A 17352-nucleotide genomic window follows, 5' to 3' on the forward strand; every position below is an offset into this window, starting at 1 on the left:
ATGATGATGATGATGATGATGATGATGATGATGATGATGAGAGCACGCGTGTCGGAGGGAATACTGAAGAGAGAAGGTCTGAAGAGTGCGTGGAAGCCGAGGAGGGTTGCAGTTGAGACGCTGCAGTGCACTTTGCACTCTACGCTAGCAGGGATCTTGCTGGTGGCGGACGCGGGGTCGACCGCTTCCAGACCGAGGACGCCCCCCTTTGCGGACTGAGGAAGACGACGGCGACGGCCATTGCAACGTGGAACATGCATCACGCATCACGAGCATGTCTTTAGAGGTCTACTTGCGGACTTACCGAGGACAGTAGGTGTCAACGCGGCTTTACATGTAACCGCCGGCATGGCACAGATCTGATAGAGCATTGGCGTCAGATATGGATGGCCTGCTAGGACATGCACCGCATCGGAAGAGGAAGATACTCTTGGACAGAATAGGACGGTGGAGAGACAACCGCATGTCACTCTTGGCATGCTATTCTTTTGGAGTAGCTGAGAGAAGTTCACACGATAATACAGGACTTGGATGAAGAAGTCTCCAAATATCTGCTTGCTATCCGTGACCTTCAGACAGACCTTTGGTGACTATTCCATGGCAACAGATATACTAATGCCAAATAGCCTCCGGAAATACCTTCGACTAAATGTCATATAAAAGACAGACATGATTCCGCATCATGGAACCTTGTAGCCTCAGGCATCTAACTAGATATTTCGAGGTCATGATGGCCTTAGAGCCTCAGGCTCGAAGCTGCCCAATTAGCTTAGTCAGAAACCACTTTACACGCTCTCGCGTCCTGCACGCGAAAGAACGCGTCCCCATTATTTTGCGACCCCTCGCCCAATGCAGCCGCCGCCCACCTCCCCAATATCAACATCGCAACATCGTCAACACACTCATTGTACATTATTCCCCCGCAACACTCCAGCAGCCATAACTGTCCGCCAAGTCGACATTGTGCGCGCGAAAGAGATTCTTGTCTCGAGTATCTACATCCTATAGCCGACCGCAATGGACGAAACTCAGCTTCGCGACGAAGCCGTGCGCGATCGCATAAGGCTCGCCGAAGAGTTTCTGGATCCCAGTAAGTGAATATATGAGAATTAAGAGAGTATTCGGCTGACAGATCGGCAGATGATCCGCGTGCCCGCAGGTGCGAATTGCGACAGCGATATCTCCTGGCTATGCGCTAACGACCGTACAGCTACCGTGCCGATATCGTGCTCATGCTGAATCGGAATACCAGGAGACTCATTGTGAGATCTGCGAAAGAAATGGAAGAAGGGAAGAAGCTGACGTAGAGAAGGTTAGCTTGGATGAGATTCGCACGCATAACAGGGAGATATCAGATGGGTAAGAGACGTCAGTTGTGGTTTCGAGATCAGCTTTGTTGACAGGTAGCAGGCTTCTCAATAGCCCATTCGATTGGTCGCAAGCATTCGACCAGGCACTCAAGAACGTAGTTGCGACAATTCGGACGGATATCGACACTGAGATGGTTTGTCTTTTGCATCCCTTATCCTAGAGGGTGAGCGCTTACTGGAGACAGATGTTCTACTGCGCATATATTGGCAGCTTCGGGGAGTTCTCGTGCAACCCACGGACACTCAGCTCGAATCACCTCAACCACATGGTATCACTAGAGGGTATCGTCACAAAGTGCTCCCTCGTCCGACCGAAGGTTGTCAAGAGTGTGCACTGGAACGAGGCGAAAGGCACCTTCCATCAAAGGGAATATCGAGATCAGACTATGACGGCAGGTGGAGTCACGAGTACGAGTGTGTACCCAACAGAAGACGACGAGGGCAATGCAGTATGTCAAGACTCTTCATATGTATCAGATGAACATTGACATCTTCAGCTCATCACTGAATACGGCTACTGCACATACAGAGACCACCAAACAATATCGATCCAAGAAATGCCTGAGCGTGCGCCAGCTGGTCAATTGCCTCGTGGCGTTGATGTCATTATGGACGATGACCTGGTAGACAAGGTGAAGCCAGGAGACAGAATCCAGCTTGTTGGTATCTTCAGGTCTCTGGGTAATAGAAATGCCGGTGCAGGCAGCTCAACCTTTCGCACAATAATCATGGCCAATAACGTTATCCTGCTCTCGTCGAAATCAGGCGGAGGGATTGCGCAAGCTACTATTACTGACACCGACATTCGCAATATCAACAAGATCTCAAAACAGAAGAGGGTGTTTGATCTACTTTCGCAATCGCTAGCACCAAGTATATTTGGGCATGATTACATCAAAAAGGCAATCCTGCTGATGTTGCTGGGTGGTATGGAGAAGAATTTGGAGAACGGTACACATTTGAGGGGTGACATCAACATCCTTATGGTCGGTGATCCGTCTACTGCCAAATCTCAGCTTCTTCGGTTCGTGCTTAATACAGCTCCTCTCGCTATTGCAACTACTGGACGCGGTTCCTCAGGTGTTGGTCTTACGGCAGCCGTTACTTCTGACAAGGAAACCGGAGAGCGCAGACTAGAAGCTGGTGCTATGGTTCTAGCAGATCGTGGTGTCGTCTGTATCGACGAATTCGACAAGATGAGCGACGTCGATCGTGTTGCCATCCACGAAGTCATGGAACAACAAACAGTCACAATCGCTAAAGCCGGTATCCACACCAGTCTCAACGCACGATGCAGTGTCATCGCAGCAGCCAACCCCATCTACGGTCAATACGACACTCACAAGGACCCCCACCGCAACATTGCCCTCCCCGACTCCCTTCTCTCCCGTTTCGATCTCCTCTTCGTTGTCACCGACGATATTGAAGATCGCCGTGACCGTATGATTTCCGAGCACGTTCTGCACATGCACCAGTACCGACAACCTGGTACAGAAGAGGGCGCCCCGGTCCGCGAGGATGGCGCGCAGATGCTCGGTGTCGGCCTTCAGGAAGAGGCAGACCCGAACAAACCGACTGAAGTCTACGAAAGATTCAACCCTGTCCTACACTCTGGTGTCACCGTGCGCGTCGGTCGTGGTGCTGCCAAGAAGACTGAGGTCCTCAGCATCCCCTTTATAAAGAAATACATCCAATATGCAAAGAACCGCATAAAGCCCATCTTGACAAAGGGCGCGGCGGACCATATCGTCACAACGTACTCTGCGCTCCGGAACGATGAGCTGGAGGGCAACCAGCGCCGCACAAGTCCCATGACGGCGCGTACGCTCGAAACCCTCATCCGTCTCGCCACCGCACACGCCAAATCGCGCCTGTCCAACCGCGTCGACGAAAAAGACGCCAAAGTCGCAGAAGGCATCCTACGCTTCGCCCTCTTCAAAGAAGTCGTCGAAGACGAGCGCCGCAAGCGCAGGAAGATCTCCCGCATGGACGACGCCATGTCAACCGATTCCGACGACTCGGATGACGACGACGCAGACGACACGCAGAACACCCGTCCGACATCCACCCCACGCCGAACCGCAGGCCCACGCACACGACGCGGCGGCCCCAGTACCTCAGCACCAAACGACGCTGCCGCCACCGAGGACGACGACGACGACGACGACGACGAACTATACCGCACAACACCCAAAACACAACGCACGCGCACAGGCCGCAGCACCGCCGCCGCATCCTCGTCGCAGCTCTCGCCCGCATCCAGCATGCCCGCATCACAACTCCTGCCCTCCCAATCAGAAGACAGCCAAGCCGCATCACAGTCCATCGCTCCGGCGCGACTGACTTTGTTCCAGTCGACGCTAGGCTCGCTGATTGACGGCGCGCTGTTCGCAGACGACGCGGCGGATCGCGCGGCTGTGCTGGCGGCGGTTAATGGGCGTGTGGGCAGGGCGAGGGCGTTTGGGGCGGATGAGGTCGAGGCTGCGTTGTGTGAGTTGAGTGCGCGGAATAAGATTATGTATTCGGATGGTGTGGTTTATAAGATTTAGAGGCTTCTTGTGGGTTTGATGGAAGGGGGGGTTGGGTTGGGGTGTGGTGTGGTATGGTATGGTATGGTATATGGCATCGTTGCATTTGTGGTGTTTTGCGGGCGTCTCCTTTTTGTCATGCTGGGTCGGTGTGGGAATGGATTTGCTTGTCAACGCATCTGTCTTCTTCTCAAGGGAAAGAGGGTATCGGCAGTGGAAGATTTTGCATTACTTTCTGTGTAAGCGGTGCAAGATGGTCATGTTGTATAGCCATCGCAAGGCTCCTCAGAATTCACACCCCCTTTTTTCGTATTGAGACAATAGGTCAGTCTTTATGCCATTTATGACTATATGTCATGTCGTGCGATTCGTCATAGTCATGAATTATCGGATTTCGGTGTTGGGCTTCTTGAGGCTTATTCAACGTTGTGGTTCTCGACAGGACAACTGTGGGTTTTCTGGTGTAGGGCATTGATGACACCTTCTTCAAACAGCGTTATATTTTATGGGAATAAATAAAGGCAAGCGTGCAAGTTCTTCAGTGTAGATAGCTAGATCCAACAACGTCATGCAAGTGGAGTGAATCATTGTTCGCTGAATTTGCGTCTGTATAATACCTAACACCATCACTCATTTTTGCGATGCTCATACCAGTCATGACGTTCAAGCCTGACCCATCTCCAGCGCCTTCGCAGCGCGCGGCCACACACGCTTGTACAAACTCATTGCCACAGCATCTAGCGGGTTAATCTTGCCATCAAATGTGGCTTTGAAGTACCCATGCGTGCCCAAACTCTCCTTGATATACCCACTCCGGCCTCGTTTCGTCCAGAGCTGCAGTGCCTTGAACCAGGCTATATCTTGATCATTGAAAAACATGTAGCGCACTGTGACGAGGCGCTTATGAATCTTGTATGGATGACCAGTGAGGATGATGCGTTTCGCAACGACGCGTGAGGTCGAGGGCGCGAGAGATGACCCGGTGGCGATGAGAGAGAAAGGAGAAATGATAGATTCTAGCGAAGAGGATGGTGTGCGTGTGAAGTATATTACTGGGACCGCACCCCACGTCAAGGGTCCTGTGAACGATGCGACAGAACTTCGACCTGGATGGATGAACCGCTCGAATTTGTGCACGTCGTTTGGCGTGTTGCCTGCATGCGAAAACAGGGGGTTGATGACGAATCTGCGTGGTCCACACTGGGCGATGAGTTCGGACTTGGACCTCAGGGGACCGTCGTGCTCCGGGCTGAGCGTGATACTGTAATTACATGCTGTGCGCTTATGTTCGTGGCGCAGCAGAGAGAATAGACCAAGTGGCCGAGTCGGGTCATATTTAGCCTGGAGGGATAAGGGTACGTCACGCAGATGAACAGCTACACGAGTACCAGGCTGGACTCCGCCAAGGAGCGTCTCCCGAAGTACACGATTCTTGGCACCTCTGTAGTCTTGAACCTCCAGTAAGCGTGCCCATTCGGCAGGTTCATGGGGTTTATCTCCTTGGGTTTCCCATGTACTAGTCTTGAGACTCTTAAGACCACGGTAGCGGGCGAGACGCTCACGGGCAAGGACGTTCGGGTGGAGCTCGATTTCGTCAGGAAATTCGAGATCATCACCCTCTTCGTTCTTTCGTTGCTGGCGATATGCATCGAGCTGGTCTTTTTCGTCCTCAGGAGCTGGATCCAAGAACATCTCTGAAGCTGGGTATTCTGAAGGTCCAGCCTCGGTCGGGTCACGCATAGTTCCATCAAAGTCCATAGGATCTATGCCGTCAGCTGGGTCTGGAGCGCCCGCTACTGTGACAGCATCGTCAGGCATGTCTTCGTCGACATCTTCCATGTCCGAACCAGAATCCGATATGTTGTCTAGGAACCACGCCGATTGGTACTTTGAAGTTCCTCTTGGTAACCGTTTGGCTTTCACTGGTGCTTGACCCTCGTCTTCGTCGAAGTAATGATGATCGTCGAGCAATACTCCCTTTCGTACCGAGGACATCGTCGACATCGCAAAGTTCTCTGCTAGAACATCTTCCATCACGACCTCTTCCGGTGCAAGTTCATCCAAGTCATCCTGGTCCTCGCTCGGTCGCTCCAATACGTTGTCTATGGCTTCAGAATCTACCGCCATGGCGCTGTCCTTCGTCGTCGTCTTCTTCTTGGTGTCCAGAGGCGCAGCGACAATACGATCAATTTGGAAATCGCCCCAGTCGCCGACTTGGACTAATCGGTCTGCTTTCAGGCCTTTCCCCCTTACCACGCCTGTAATTATCACTTCTCCTTTCGGTTCTTCGCTGGTAAGAGCTCCCTTGCCTGATGGCCACTGTACATCCTCCACGGCTATCCATGACCTGTCCTCCCTCCATCGTATTCCTTTTGGTACTGTTGTGCATAAAGAACGAACAACATTGAGGCATTCTTGTGATGCTTCTAACGAGTGTACTTTTTCGATAGTAGGTAAGAAATGTGTGATATAAGACTTGAGGGAGGCGACGGTCTGAGCTCGTTTCTTAGTAGGTTCTATTGCACCAAGACCTTGAGCAACAGCAATGCAGTTTGAAACACCCTGAGTTTCCACACTACGGATCAAAAGCTCACCATAGCTGTCTACCTCTTGCTCCGCAGACAAGATGAAGACAACAAAGTCTGCAGTCCGGCAGGCGTCCAAGACTGCAAAGAGCTCTCTTTGTGGAATGATATACTGTATATTTTGCTTGAATCGGTCGACTGATGTGCGCAGACTACCATACTCAGGAACCTCGTCTTCGATATCCAGGCTACCATTCAAGCTCTTGACTGTAGCAGAGGCGGACACGTCCTCGGCCAGGGGAACTAGAGCTACCACTCTTGGGGCCCCATCTCTTCCTGAGAATACACTTATGGCCTTGGTATGCTCTTGGTTGTTCACTAGACGTTTCTGCTTTGCTTGATTCCGGCGGTCTAGTTTGGACATGATCTGCTGGTGAGGTGTCCGGCGCACACCTTTTTCAAAGACCTCAACCTTGCCTGGCTTGAATTAGCATAGCTGACACATATAAGCTCCATATGGTTCGACCTTACCCTTCGAGCGCTCCTTTAACGCGCCTTTGGAAGCATGCCGCGATTTGAAAGCCTTCTGGACTGATTTCGTAGTGCTGCGATGGTGGTGTGACTGCTGCACGGCGATTGGAGCCATCTTGTCTGGCACTTTGAATCTAAAAGGTATGGAGGAAGCCACACTGCCCAACACGAGACTCTTGGCCTCAAGCAACGACTGGGATAGTGGCTGTGATGTCGTGGTCGGCTTCACCAAAATTATCTGGTGGGGGAAATTTTTATCGATAAGCAATCCAGGGTTTTGCCTCAGGTGGATGTGGGATATTATTTGCCTTAGGCTGCAATGGTTCCGAGCAACCACTAGAGCCTGTTCTGGTTAGCTTGTATTAGTCCGTTTTTCTCCCGCCTCCCGAGCAGCGGACCCAACGTCAAACGGACCTCGGCGAATCTCAAAAATGTCAAACACGCTATAAATATATATCGTACATGCTTGCTTAAACCATAAGATCTTTATACATATCTAGAAGTATAGTCGCAGATGATATGTGAAGACAAGAGATCCAGACTAGGAATAGAACACTGACTTCAGGGAGATCGCTTATATGCTTGGCATCTTGGACCTTCGCCAAGGGACCTTCATGCTCACTACACCTCTCATATGAAGCCTCATGTCAACGCTTCATACACAGTCATCACCCTCTTTTAGATCACCACATCTCTCGATGTTAAACCCATGCTTATATGTATGAAATATCGTCTGAATCGAGACTGCCAGTGGCCCCCCCACTTCCGATCCACTCGCGAGGCGCTGTTCGTCGGTACCCATGTCACTTCTCGTATTGAGCGCCACTGAGCATACTGACCCTTGCGTACAGGCAGTATTGCGGTGGCTTCATCGGTTGCATGTTCGTCCGTCAAGTTTGAACTGGATAATACCAGGGATCCTTTAAATGCAGCCAAGTCTTCCACTTCCAATCATCGTCACTGGCGTGGGGTTACAACGCTGGGGCTGAAAACCTCGATTAATCTTGTCCGGTCTCCGATGTTTGACAAGGGCTTTTCTCGTGGCATTTCTGTACTGTTTGGTCATAGAAGCAGCCCATTGATTGTAATCGGCCGGCCTCATCCCACCCTGCGATTTTGCTCTATACAACATGTTACAGGGGCATTCCAGGCACAATGCTACAGAATACTCAGCTTTTGCAAGGTTGGTCTGCTAGTACAATCGATAGCCTCTTCTGTACTGCTTGAGTGTTCCAGTTGCCCAATATAGAGTCAGCGTCATTCTGAGCGACCTACTTCCCTCTACCCAGTGGTTTGGGTCCACGGATTCCAACTTGGATACACCCAACCTTAGACACTGTTATCTATGCTATAACTCTACTACGTATCGGCTTTTAGGCTGATAATTACACGATCATGGAGACTGATAGCAACAGAACGAGCAACAAGACCTTCCACACATCCTTCACCGAAATACGCAGCCCAACAGGAAAGTTAATGAAGAGGAGTCGAACTGCCAGCCAAGGCGGTTTTGATAATCCACCGAGAACTCGAAATCCACAAGCGCAGCTGCTAAGATGGGTTTCTCTATCATGGATATCGTCAATACTTGCGTTGGTATTTCTAGCTCTGACGTCAATCTACGCTTCGAGTAATTCTTTCATGTCAAAAATCAGTTTCATCGGAAGCTCGCCGAGTAACACCATCTTGGTTCTGAGAGTCCTGTCTGAGATAGCAGGAGTGACGTTGGCAGCAGCAATTGCAGGTGCATTCGAGAAACTACAATTCATACTCGTCACCCGAAGACACCACACCACTGGGTTTCGCCTCACAGACTACCTAGCCCTCGAAGCAGGCACTGGCATGTCAGGCCTCCTAGCCATCATGGTCTCATACGGCGTAAAGCACGCCGTAACTCGTGGCTGGTCACTCCTCCGCATAACGGCCATCGTAATGGTTCCCATCCTCAACGTGTTGATTATGAGTGAGTATTCCTCCAGGAGGGGCGCCTCTCGTATCCAGCCTCGCCCAATGCACGCCATCACGAACTAACTCCCCGCAGGTAACGTAGAAACGACCAAGATCTTCAGGCCCGTCCATGAAGACGAGATGATGATGGGCTACGGCATCGGCACCTTTAACGCCTCGCTCGCCGCCGTCTGGGCACCCATGACCGATCTGCTCTTTGCAACTCGCTTCTCAGAGTTTCTCCTCGACACCACCCGCGCCATCGAGGTCCCCACCTCCAACGCCGTCGATGCATGCACCGCCTCCTTTACCGGCTCCGCAGCCCACACCTGCGAACAGACCTACTACGTCCCCGGTGGCATCGAGAACTATGCCGCATGGCTGCTCTCCGACGAAAACAGCCAAAAGGCAGACTCCTTCATGGCCGTCGACCAATCGGGCTTTATTTTCGACTTTCTACATGGCGCGCACGACTGGACGTACGACCACGACACAGAATGTAAATACTGGGGTGTCAACATTGGCGCGTTTGCGCTATGCATCAAAAACGATGCCGCAGGCCTCCTGCAAGCCAAACTCGTCCTTTGCGACGGGCTCAAGGCGGGCAATGGCGATTGTCTGACGAACCGTAGCTGGATGCTCGAGGCGGGCTGGAAGACGTCCTTGCGCGTGTCCCTGCGGCCCGCGACAGTCGCGTATTCGCGTCTCAACGGCACGATCCTGTCCTACGAATTCTCCGCAACAAGTCCGGCCCAGCAGACCCAGGTACTTGCGCCGGACCTCCTGTCCGCGTTCGACGTCGTCTTCAACCCTGTCGACCCGGAGTCGTTCTTCCACCTCGTGCTCTCATTCCTCGAGATCGAAGACAACAGACCTGTGCTGCCGCTGTATGTATGGTGGTGGTTCCACGGCCTCAACTCGCTTGCCAAGGATGATCCGGCTGCGGAAAGCCGTGCTGTGGGTGGACTGCAGAGCTTGCTCTCGCTACCGATATACCACTGCCAAGCAAAAGACTTTGCAGAGCTGCGTACACTTGGTTTTGACAACAGCACCGCTGCCGGCGCGGCGATTATGTCTATGTTTCCCGAAGCGGACCGTGATACGCCAATCTATCCGTCTGTCATGGCATACGACATCCATGTAAGTCGCACTACACTGCTCGCCTATGTGGCCCTATCGGCTCTCAGTCTCGTGTTCTGTTTTGGTATGTTGATTTGGGCGTTGTTGGTTAGAAGCGAACGAGAGGTCGGGTATCTGAGCCTGTATCCGACGCTGAACTTCAGAACAAAGTGTGAAGTGTGGGAGCGCGATGGCACATGGGTGCCACGAGAGGAGTTGGTCAAAACAGGGACGCTAATTCCAGGGAGGCTGATGCGGAGGGTTGGAGATATGAGGGTGAGACTCGCAGCTGGAGGGATGGGTTTGGTGCCGGGACGCGGGGACCCGGAGATGGGGGTGAGGGGTCCAGTTGAGGAGACAAAGTGAGTGTATAGAATTATGTGATAACGAATTGAATGAGATTATGGAGTAGCGTATACATTAGTGAAATGAAAACAAGTTACATTCAATAAGCTATTAGGAACATCGTATACTATTTTTAAAGCCCAATCTACCTCTACCATATCATGTACATCGATGTGTGCTCTAGCACACCTGAATGGGCTCTGTTAAACAGAGCCTATACCGCCGAATCAAGGACTTGACATGTCCGTCCATTTTCACAGCGCTATCAATCGCTGCTACGTCTCCAGACTCAAACTAAAAAACATATCAATTGACGCAAGCTGTTTCGACCGACTTCAATGAACCACGTGAATGAGCAGACTCATTCGAAACAATGAGACTGGCTCGAAAACATGTTTTCCATTGGCATCCCCGGAAGCATGCCATATAAAACCATCATAAGGTCTTCCTAGCGACCGTACCTACTTACTGCTTCCAAGGAAGGCGGTTCGCATTTTGTGCTTCTCGAAACGAGACATTACGTCCAAACTCTGCTGTCCCACGACTAAGACGCCATGCACACAACGGCTTCAGTACTTCGTCTTCTTCAAAGCCTCACCCCCATTCAAGCCCTCGTCGCTTTTCCTCTTCTTACCACTCACAGCGCCAGTCTTAACAGGCGAAGCAATTTTCTGCTGCGAACCATTGGACAGTGATAGCCTCTTATGAGCCCTGAAACCCATACCAGCGACCAGTTCCGGGACCCTTTTCTGCTTGTCGGATGCTTGCTGCTCATTGTACTTGGCAAGGTTCTTTCTTCGCTCCAGGGATTCTTCTGAGAGGGAACGGGGCGTCTGAGCATTGGGGTGACTTGGGTAAGAATCAGAGGTTGGGAGAGAGGTTGGTTGAGTGGCACCTGTCATGGGACAGTATGAATGCTCTGACGAATGCGCGTGTTGCATATCTAAAGGATAAGAACGTGCTTCGTTAGGGCCGGTTGTAGCGGATTGTGTGTTGTGTTGCGTGTAATACGGACTGGTGAGTGCCCCGGATGCGTTCGTCGGATAGCCAGTATTTGTTTGATCAGGGCTACCATATCCTCCTACGTTACTGTAGCCATTAGGGCTGGGGTATGATCGTGGGGAATTCGCGAAGGGGTCTCCATGCACTGTGTCATATCCACGTGATCTTTTAGATGTCTTCTTGGTGATAAACCTGGAGTTCGTATGTACTGACAAACCACAATACGCAACATTATTGATATGTTCAGGGGGACAGAGAGAACTGCTGTAGCTTAAAAGCGACGGCGGATCTTCTTGAGGGCTAATGCAAGATTCCTGCGGAGATTTCGAAGAATTGCCCTGGGATCGCTTTCCAGGGCTGACGTATTCATTCGCAGATGTATGTGCGTATTGCTCCATCGGTGAAGAGCTACTAGCGTAAGCATGGATTCCAGCAAGGTATTCCACTTGACTTGGGACTTCAGTTGCCTGATTTGTCATGGGTTCAATTCGGCCATGCAACTTTGAATGCGTCATGTCTGGTAATGACGAGACTTGACACTCAGAGCCGGTATGTTGGCCTAGAAATGATACACCAAGAGAGTCGAGTCTAGCTACGTGCGAATTTCTAGCGATACGAAGAGTTTCTGCATCCAGAACGGCTTCACTGACTGTGTTTTTCTCTTCTTCCGTCTCGCCAAGCTCTGTTGCAATTCCTTGCGAAGTATGAGGCAATGTGAGAGGGGGTCGATTTCCCAGCGAATCTTCAGATACGGATGATGCTAGTTTGCCAGATGTACTCTTCATAATCGAGCTAGAAACAGAGCTAGAGCCTGATTGATTACTAGTGGCATTGTGTAAGGACTTTGACTTGGAGGCAATCATGTTCGCTGATGTTGTATGACCTGACTGTGATGCGTTGAGGGCAGCAATACAGCCTGTTGAACTCATGCTTGACGTGGGGGACATCTGTTGTGACGGTCTTGGGGACTCTTGACTGCTAATACTCATTGCTTTATTCGTGAGTCCTGGCGACATAATGGCAGAAGTGGTACCAGAGAGACTAGAGGTGCTTCGATGGATGACGCTCTGGACTGAAGCCGATGCCTTGTCTGCAACAGGCGTCGATGTAGGACGAGGCTTGGAGCCCATATTTGCGACCGGAGCTACGGATCCACGGACGTGCGGCGGAGCAAGGCTACTAACACTTTGCTGACATTGGAGAGGATCGAGTTGAGGTGTACTGGAAAGTTTTGGTTGCTCATTTCGAGAGTGTCCCTCCATCGCCTTTTTCTTAGCAACCTCTTTATCGAGAGCGGAGATCATGCGTTCCAACTTCTCGGTGGTGAACTTCGCACTCATTCGGCGAGCTAGCACTGTCAATCCTCCTGGTGGAGGATCCCAGTCAGCTTCAAGATTTGTTCCATGCCCCAAGGCGAGAGCTGAGGACTTCGAAGGAATGTTCAGCTTTGCGCTAGATACTTGAGATTCTGCTGAATTTCTGTTGGCGTCCTCTATGCGTTTTGAATCCGCCGCAATTCTGGCTGCATCTTCAATACGCTTCGCCTTCAATGAGATTTTGGCCTCTTGAGATTTCTGTGACGCAATTCGTTCTGCCACGCATATCTTGGCCTTTGGAAGCCATTCTCCAAGAAGGGTGAGCGGAAGCTCTTCAGTAAAAAGATAACCGTACCCACACACTAGCTCCTTACAGGTAGGCTCTTCTGGATCCACGTATTCTCCAGCTCGAGCACGGGCGTATTGTTCTTCAGTGGGCTCTTGCTCACCTTGATCGATGACAATCTTCATGCACTCTGCTCTGGAAGTGTTTAAAAGAACCTCACAAGGATAGTAGCTGTGCTCAAATATCTTGTGTTTCACCAAGATTTGTGCTTCTTCCTCAATCTCTCTGATGATCATGGCTTGTACATTGATGCTGAGGTCATTGAAAGTGACCTGTGTGACGTCAGCTACAACTCGTTTTCAAATAACATTGTAATCATTACCTTTCTTGGATTCTTCACGGTGTGACCTTCTTCATCACTGTCTTCCATTGAACGCATATCATTGTCCCACTTCTCTGCCTCACCTTCATCCATATCGAGGGTCCATTGTGTTCTTACGCGTGGCGTCAGTATATTCACCATGCTATCCTTCCACTGTTTTGTTTGGCTACGATCACGGTCTGCAATAAACTTGTAGATGTTGTGTTTGCATCCTGGAATTTCGCCTGGACGTGGCCGAGTATCTGGGAAATACTGAGAAGGGAAGGCAGCTGGCTTCAGGGTGGGCTTTTTGATAATCTGTTCGCTTGCAGACTGTTGCTTCTCACGAGAAGCTCTTTTCTTGTAAGGCCGGCGTGCTGAGCGCGTACGCGGAACGGGCTCGGAGTCACTGTCAATGGTCGAATGTCTGACGCGTTTCACCATGTTGTCAATTGCTTCTTCGAGTTGGTCGTTTGAGGTTGACTGCAGAGAGATGTTTAGAGAAGCTCAGAGAAATGTGAGATGAGAAAATTGCGGGTGGTTGGTGGAAGAAGATATTTAGGGAAAGAGGGTGACGGACCTGAACAATGTCTTTGGACTCCACTTCACTACGGTCCTGAAATCTTTGCGGCAGGCGGATCTGGTCGCGGCCGCGCAGTCTCATCGTGCGGATGTTAGCTTTGTCTACAATACGATTGATCGAAGAAAGAATACGATGTCCTTTAGAAAATTTACTCGGGCACTGTCTCTGTTGTTTGACGATGAAAGAATCTGGGATAGTGCGTTTGGTTAAGTGTGCGGTGGCAAGCACGCGGCGCACAATATTTCACAAATACAGGAAGAAGAATTATAATGAGATCTAATTCACTTGACATACCGAGCACATAAACATGATCAATAAGATCATCCGAGGTATTACCATCGTGTCCACAACTAAGTTACCTTTCCTAGAGTCGGCGTAGGTGTGTTCTGTGGTTCTTTGTGTTCAGTCGAGGCTCTGTCTCTTGCATGCCCTTCACACACATCGTCAGGTCACCCATGAACTTCCTTGAACCATGACGCTTTGAAGCTGACGTTGGGCGCTAATGTGACTCTGATGTTCAACATAGATTGGATCTATTGGACCAGAAAGGGACTCCCGTGGACTCACCCCTAAAGCTATTCCCGTATACTAAATGCCCCCAAATGCCCCCGTCTTTCTCTTGTGACATTAAGGTCGATTCTTTATGATGGGCATATTCATGTCACGCTGCGGGTCAGCTATATGGAGTAAAAACCCTGCCATCAAATCTTTCAAGGTCCATGGCCTCTGTATCATCTTCGTCGCGATCAAGGTTGCGTTTTTGTTTGCGGTATCCGTTGCCATTGGCCGGTTGCGTGACATTTCGTTTAGCGGTAAGGATGCCATGATATGTTTGTAGAAGCTGTTTAGATGTATCATCGAAGTTGACGCAGAATCTTTGAGCCTGACATATTTGCATTGCTTTGATGTGAGTAATTTTATCGAACATTTCGGTGATATACGCCGCAACTAGGGCGGCTGACTTGTCGTTTCCTGATTCGCAGAATATGAGGACCTTGCCTAATTTCGGAGGTTCCATCGCCAGCGACCGCTGATATACTTGATATAGATGTATGTTGATTCGTTTTATAGCTGTGGGAAATACAGCAATGAGTTCCTGCGGGGATGGCGCGTCGACGGTTGCGATTTCGACTCCCAGTTCGTTCGCCGCCGTGAACGCCGCGTTCGTCAGACCAGATTGTTTTGGACGTACTGCTACCATCATAGTGATCTGTTCCTTCTGCAAGAAGACCTTGTCCTTCGCCCTACTCATAGGCCCAAGATACAGAAATGGTAGGATAGCCTGGGCCTCTCGCCTCCGCTCGTACGTCCATTCCAGAGTATGAGAGTCTTGAGTAAGTTTGGCATAATCGACATTGTTTAAGAAGCTGAGATCAAGTTCTCTGTCACCTTGGGGTGCTATGTGGTCGATGCTGAGATCACGAAAGTCGGTGGATACGATGGGAGGGGGAATAACTATGCGAGGAGGTGTTGGGACACGATAGCTAAAGCTGGACGTGCGCTTATGTGCTGATGATATTTGATTCGAAAGAGCGTTTTCTTCGTATGTTGAATTCATCGTTCCTCGGAAATAAGTGCAGTGGTCGCGAACCGGAGGAAGTGCGCAGCTTGGACACTAAGGCACTGGGTACGACTGTATGACTTAGTTTACCGTCAAATCGTTTCAATGTAGCAGAACCTACAAAGCGGGCACAACCCGCTGCATACAGCGACAAGAGCGCGGTCAAGTGAAGATTCGGTGCAAAGAAGAGTGAGGTAAGGCGAGGTTGACATGTGGTACCTAGCCATCAAATTATAGTTGATGCCTGCGAGGTGAGAATGTGCATGCCTTCCCCGCGTACCGCAAGCCTCCCGGTCGCGCAAGGACCTTGATAAGCGGGGCATATCCACCCACTTGTAATGAACTCACCTCTAATTTATAGACATAAATCTCTAGATATGACTAATCTACATAAATAGAAAGCTCTATTGAGAGTATATGAGGTTTATGAATGTAATTTCATACTAGGATCATTAGTGTTTCAAGTATGATAGATATAGATTGTGGACACGCGTAGTGCGCGCGATGTCACGTGTAGCTCAAGGCGGTTATAAGTAATGTACTCCATAGCTGCGACTCGGTCCTTTTCGTGTACGTTGTGGTATGGCGCGTGTATGGAGCCCTGCCATTACAAAGGGTCACTTAGATAAATGTTTTGAGCATGAACTACATTATACTGTGTACTCTCAACTATGATCTTATGTAACACATATTATATACATCGTCCAGCGCTCTATAAATAGGGTTTACATGCATATTAAAAATATAACATACTCCAACATTGTTCGTGTTCAGTCATTTATGACGGAGCCTTGTAGCCATCAACATCTGTCGAGTTGCTCAACTTCTCATACTTTTTGACGTTCTCGGCGTAAGTCTTGAGTTTCTTGTTGATGGTGGCGTATGCGTCAGTACCAAGAATGCATCTCAACGGCGGATCTTGCATCATAGCGAGCTCGTAGTATCCAAGGGCAGCTTTGTATGGGTCTCCCGCCTGAGTACCGTTACGTTTGCCCATGGCTGTTTTGGCGTCGATGTGGTCGTATGCTGGGTTCTTGTTCTCACCAAAGTGCATGCTTCGACCGGCCCAATCGGTTCGGAAACCGCCTTTCGATAATGTAAGCTTCGGCTGGAAGTTGATGGATTACCTGGTATCTTACCTGGTTCTATACAGGTCAAGTGGATGTTCCACTCCGGCTTCAGTTCCAGGGACAATGCCTCAGTGAAGCCCTCAATCGCCCATTTACTGAAGATGATGTTAGTCATAAGTCACACTCGTGCCTCATACACATACCTTGCGCAATAGATAGAGAATGTTGGCACGCCTGTAACATTAACCATAATGCACCAAAATACAGCGTGAAACACATACCAACTTGGCCGCCGATGGACGTGACCTGCTGAATCCTTCCGCCCGTGCCCTGAGCCCTCAAAACTTCAAGAGCTTTCCGTGTGACATCGATAAGACCGAAGAAGTTGACCTCCATTTGAGCTCTGATCTGCTTTTCACTCAGTGACTCGAATTCTCCAGACAGTCCATAGCCTGGCATATTTAGGTTTTAGGTCAGAAATATGGGAAAGGCTAATAGTACCTGCATTGTTGACTACCACGTCGATAGTGTGGAATTTGTTGATAGCTGCGTCGAAAGCATTCTCGATTTGATCTTTCGAGGTTACGTCAAGATTGACAGCAAGATAGTTCGATTCAGTGGCTCCGTCAAACTTTAGCTTCGAGGAATCGCGAGCTGTAGCAACTACAGAGTCCCCGCGTTCCAGAGCGATCTTGGCCAGTTCGGCACCAAAGCCAGTGCTGGTGCCGGTAATGAAGAAGACTTTCCCCATGTTGCTTAGGGGATATATGATTGATTATATTGAATGTAGACTACGTCCGATGGCTGG

The 17352-nt window shown here is 50.1% G+C and overlaps 7 protein-coding genes across 7 annotated transcripts; 3 read left to right on the forward strand and 4 right to left on the reverse strand.

Moving 5' to 3' along the window:
• Window positions 1–1017: 1017 nt before the first annotated feature.
• EJ05DRAFT_484255 (MCM-domain-containing protein) lies at window positions 1018–3919 on the forward strand (the record flags this gene model as incomplete). Its single annotated transcript, XM_033745323.1, has 7 exons — window positions 1018–1090; window positions 1141–1159; window positions 1211–1262; window positions 1313–1359; window positions 1411–1504; window positions 1556–1819; window positions 1868–3919. The coding sequence occupies 7 exons, from the start codon at window positions 1018–1020 to the stop codon at window positions 3917–3919; spliced, it is 2601 nt and encodes an 866-aa protein (XP_033602986.1).
• A 421-nt stretch (window positions 3920–4340) lies between these two features.
• Window positions 4341–7457, reverse strand: EJ05DRAFT_536628 (DUF663-domain-containing protein). The gene is made up of 2 exons (XM_033749327.1): window positions 6955–7457; window positions 4341–6900 (listed from the first exon to the last, which is right to left on the reverse strand). Exons 1-2 carry the CDS (start codon window positions 7067–7069, stop codon window positions 4562–4564), a joined length of 2454 nt encoding a protein of 817 aa, XP_033602987.1. The 5' UTR covers window positions 7070–7457; the 3' UTR covers window positions 4341–4561.
• A 34-nt stretch (window positions 7458–7491) lies between these two features.
• Window positions 7492–8470, forward strand: EJ05DRAFT_288262 (uncharacterized protein). Its single transcript, XM_033740499.1, has 2 exons — window positions 7492–7744; window positions 7806–8470. The coding sequence occupies exons 1-2, from the start codon at window positions 7672–7674 to the stop codon at window positions 8201–8203; spliced, it is 471 nt and encodes a 156-aa protein (XP_033602988.1). The 5' UTR covers window positions 7492–7671; the 3' UTR covers window positions 8204–8470.
• EJ05DRAFT_509064 (uncharacterized protein) lies at window positions 8018–10467 on the forward strand. Its single transcript, XM_033748068.1, has 2 exons — window positions 8018–8917; window positions 8996–10467. The coding sequence occupies exons 1-2, from the start codon at window positions 8350–8352 to the stop codon at window positions 10384–10386; spliced, it is 1959 nt and encodes a 652-aa protein (XP_033602989.1). The 5' UTR covers window positions 8018–8349; the 3' UTR covers window positions 10387–10467.
• An 8-nt stretch (window positions 10468–10475) lies between these two features.
• On the reverse strand, window positions 10476–13307 carry EJ05DRAFT_288286 (uncharacterized protein). Its single transcript, XM_033740500.1, has one exon. It carries the CDS (start codon window positions 13263–13265, stop codon window positions 10935–10937), a length of 2331 nt encoding a protein of 776 aa, XP_033602990.1. The 5' UTR covers window positions 13266–13307; the 3' UTR covers window positions 10476–10934.
• A 983-nt stretch (window positions 13308–14290) lies between these two features.
• On the reverse strand, window positions 14291–15744 carry EJ05DRAFT_288349 (phosphatases II). Its single transcript, XM_033740501.1, has 2 exons — window positions 15596–15744; window positions 14291–15546 (listed from the first exon to the last, which is right to left on the reverse strand). Exon 2 carries the CDS (start codon window positions 15469–15471, stop codon window positions 14587–14589), a length of 885 nt encoding a protein of 294 aa, XP_033602991.1. The 5' UTR covers window positions 15472–15546; window positions 15596–15744; the 3' UTR covers window positions 14291–14586.
• A 508-nt stretch (window positions 15745–16252) lies between these two features.
• EJ05DRAFT_436044 (NAD(P)-binding protein) lies at window positions 16253–17295 on the reverse strand (the record flags this gene model as incomplete). Its single annotated transcript, XM_033741723.1, has 5 exons — window positions 16253–16560; window positions 16614–16699; window positions 16748–16778; window positions 16826–16996; window positions 17046–17295. The coding sequence occupies 5 exons, from the start codon at window positions 17293–17295 to the stop codon at window positions 16253–16255; spliced, it is 846 nt and encodes a 281-aa protein (XP_033602992.1).
• Window positions 17296–17352: the final 57 nt, after the last annotated feature.

Source organism: Pseudovirgaria hyperparasitica (genome assembly GCF_010093815.1).
Source record: "Pseudovirgaria hyperparasitica strain CBS 121739 unplaced genomic scaffold EJ05scaffold_4, whole genome shotgun sequence".
NCBI classification, from domain to species: Eukaryota; Fungi; Ascomycota; class Dothideomycetes; order Acrospermales; family Acrospermaceae; genus Pseudovirgaria; species Pseudovirgaria hyperparasitica.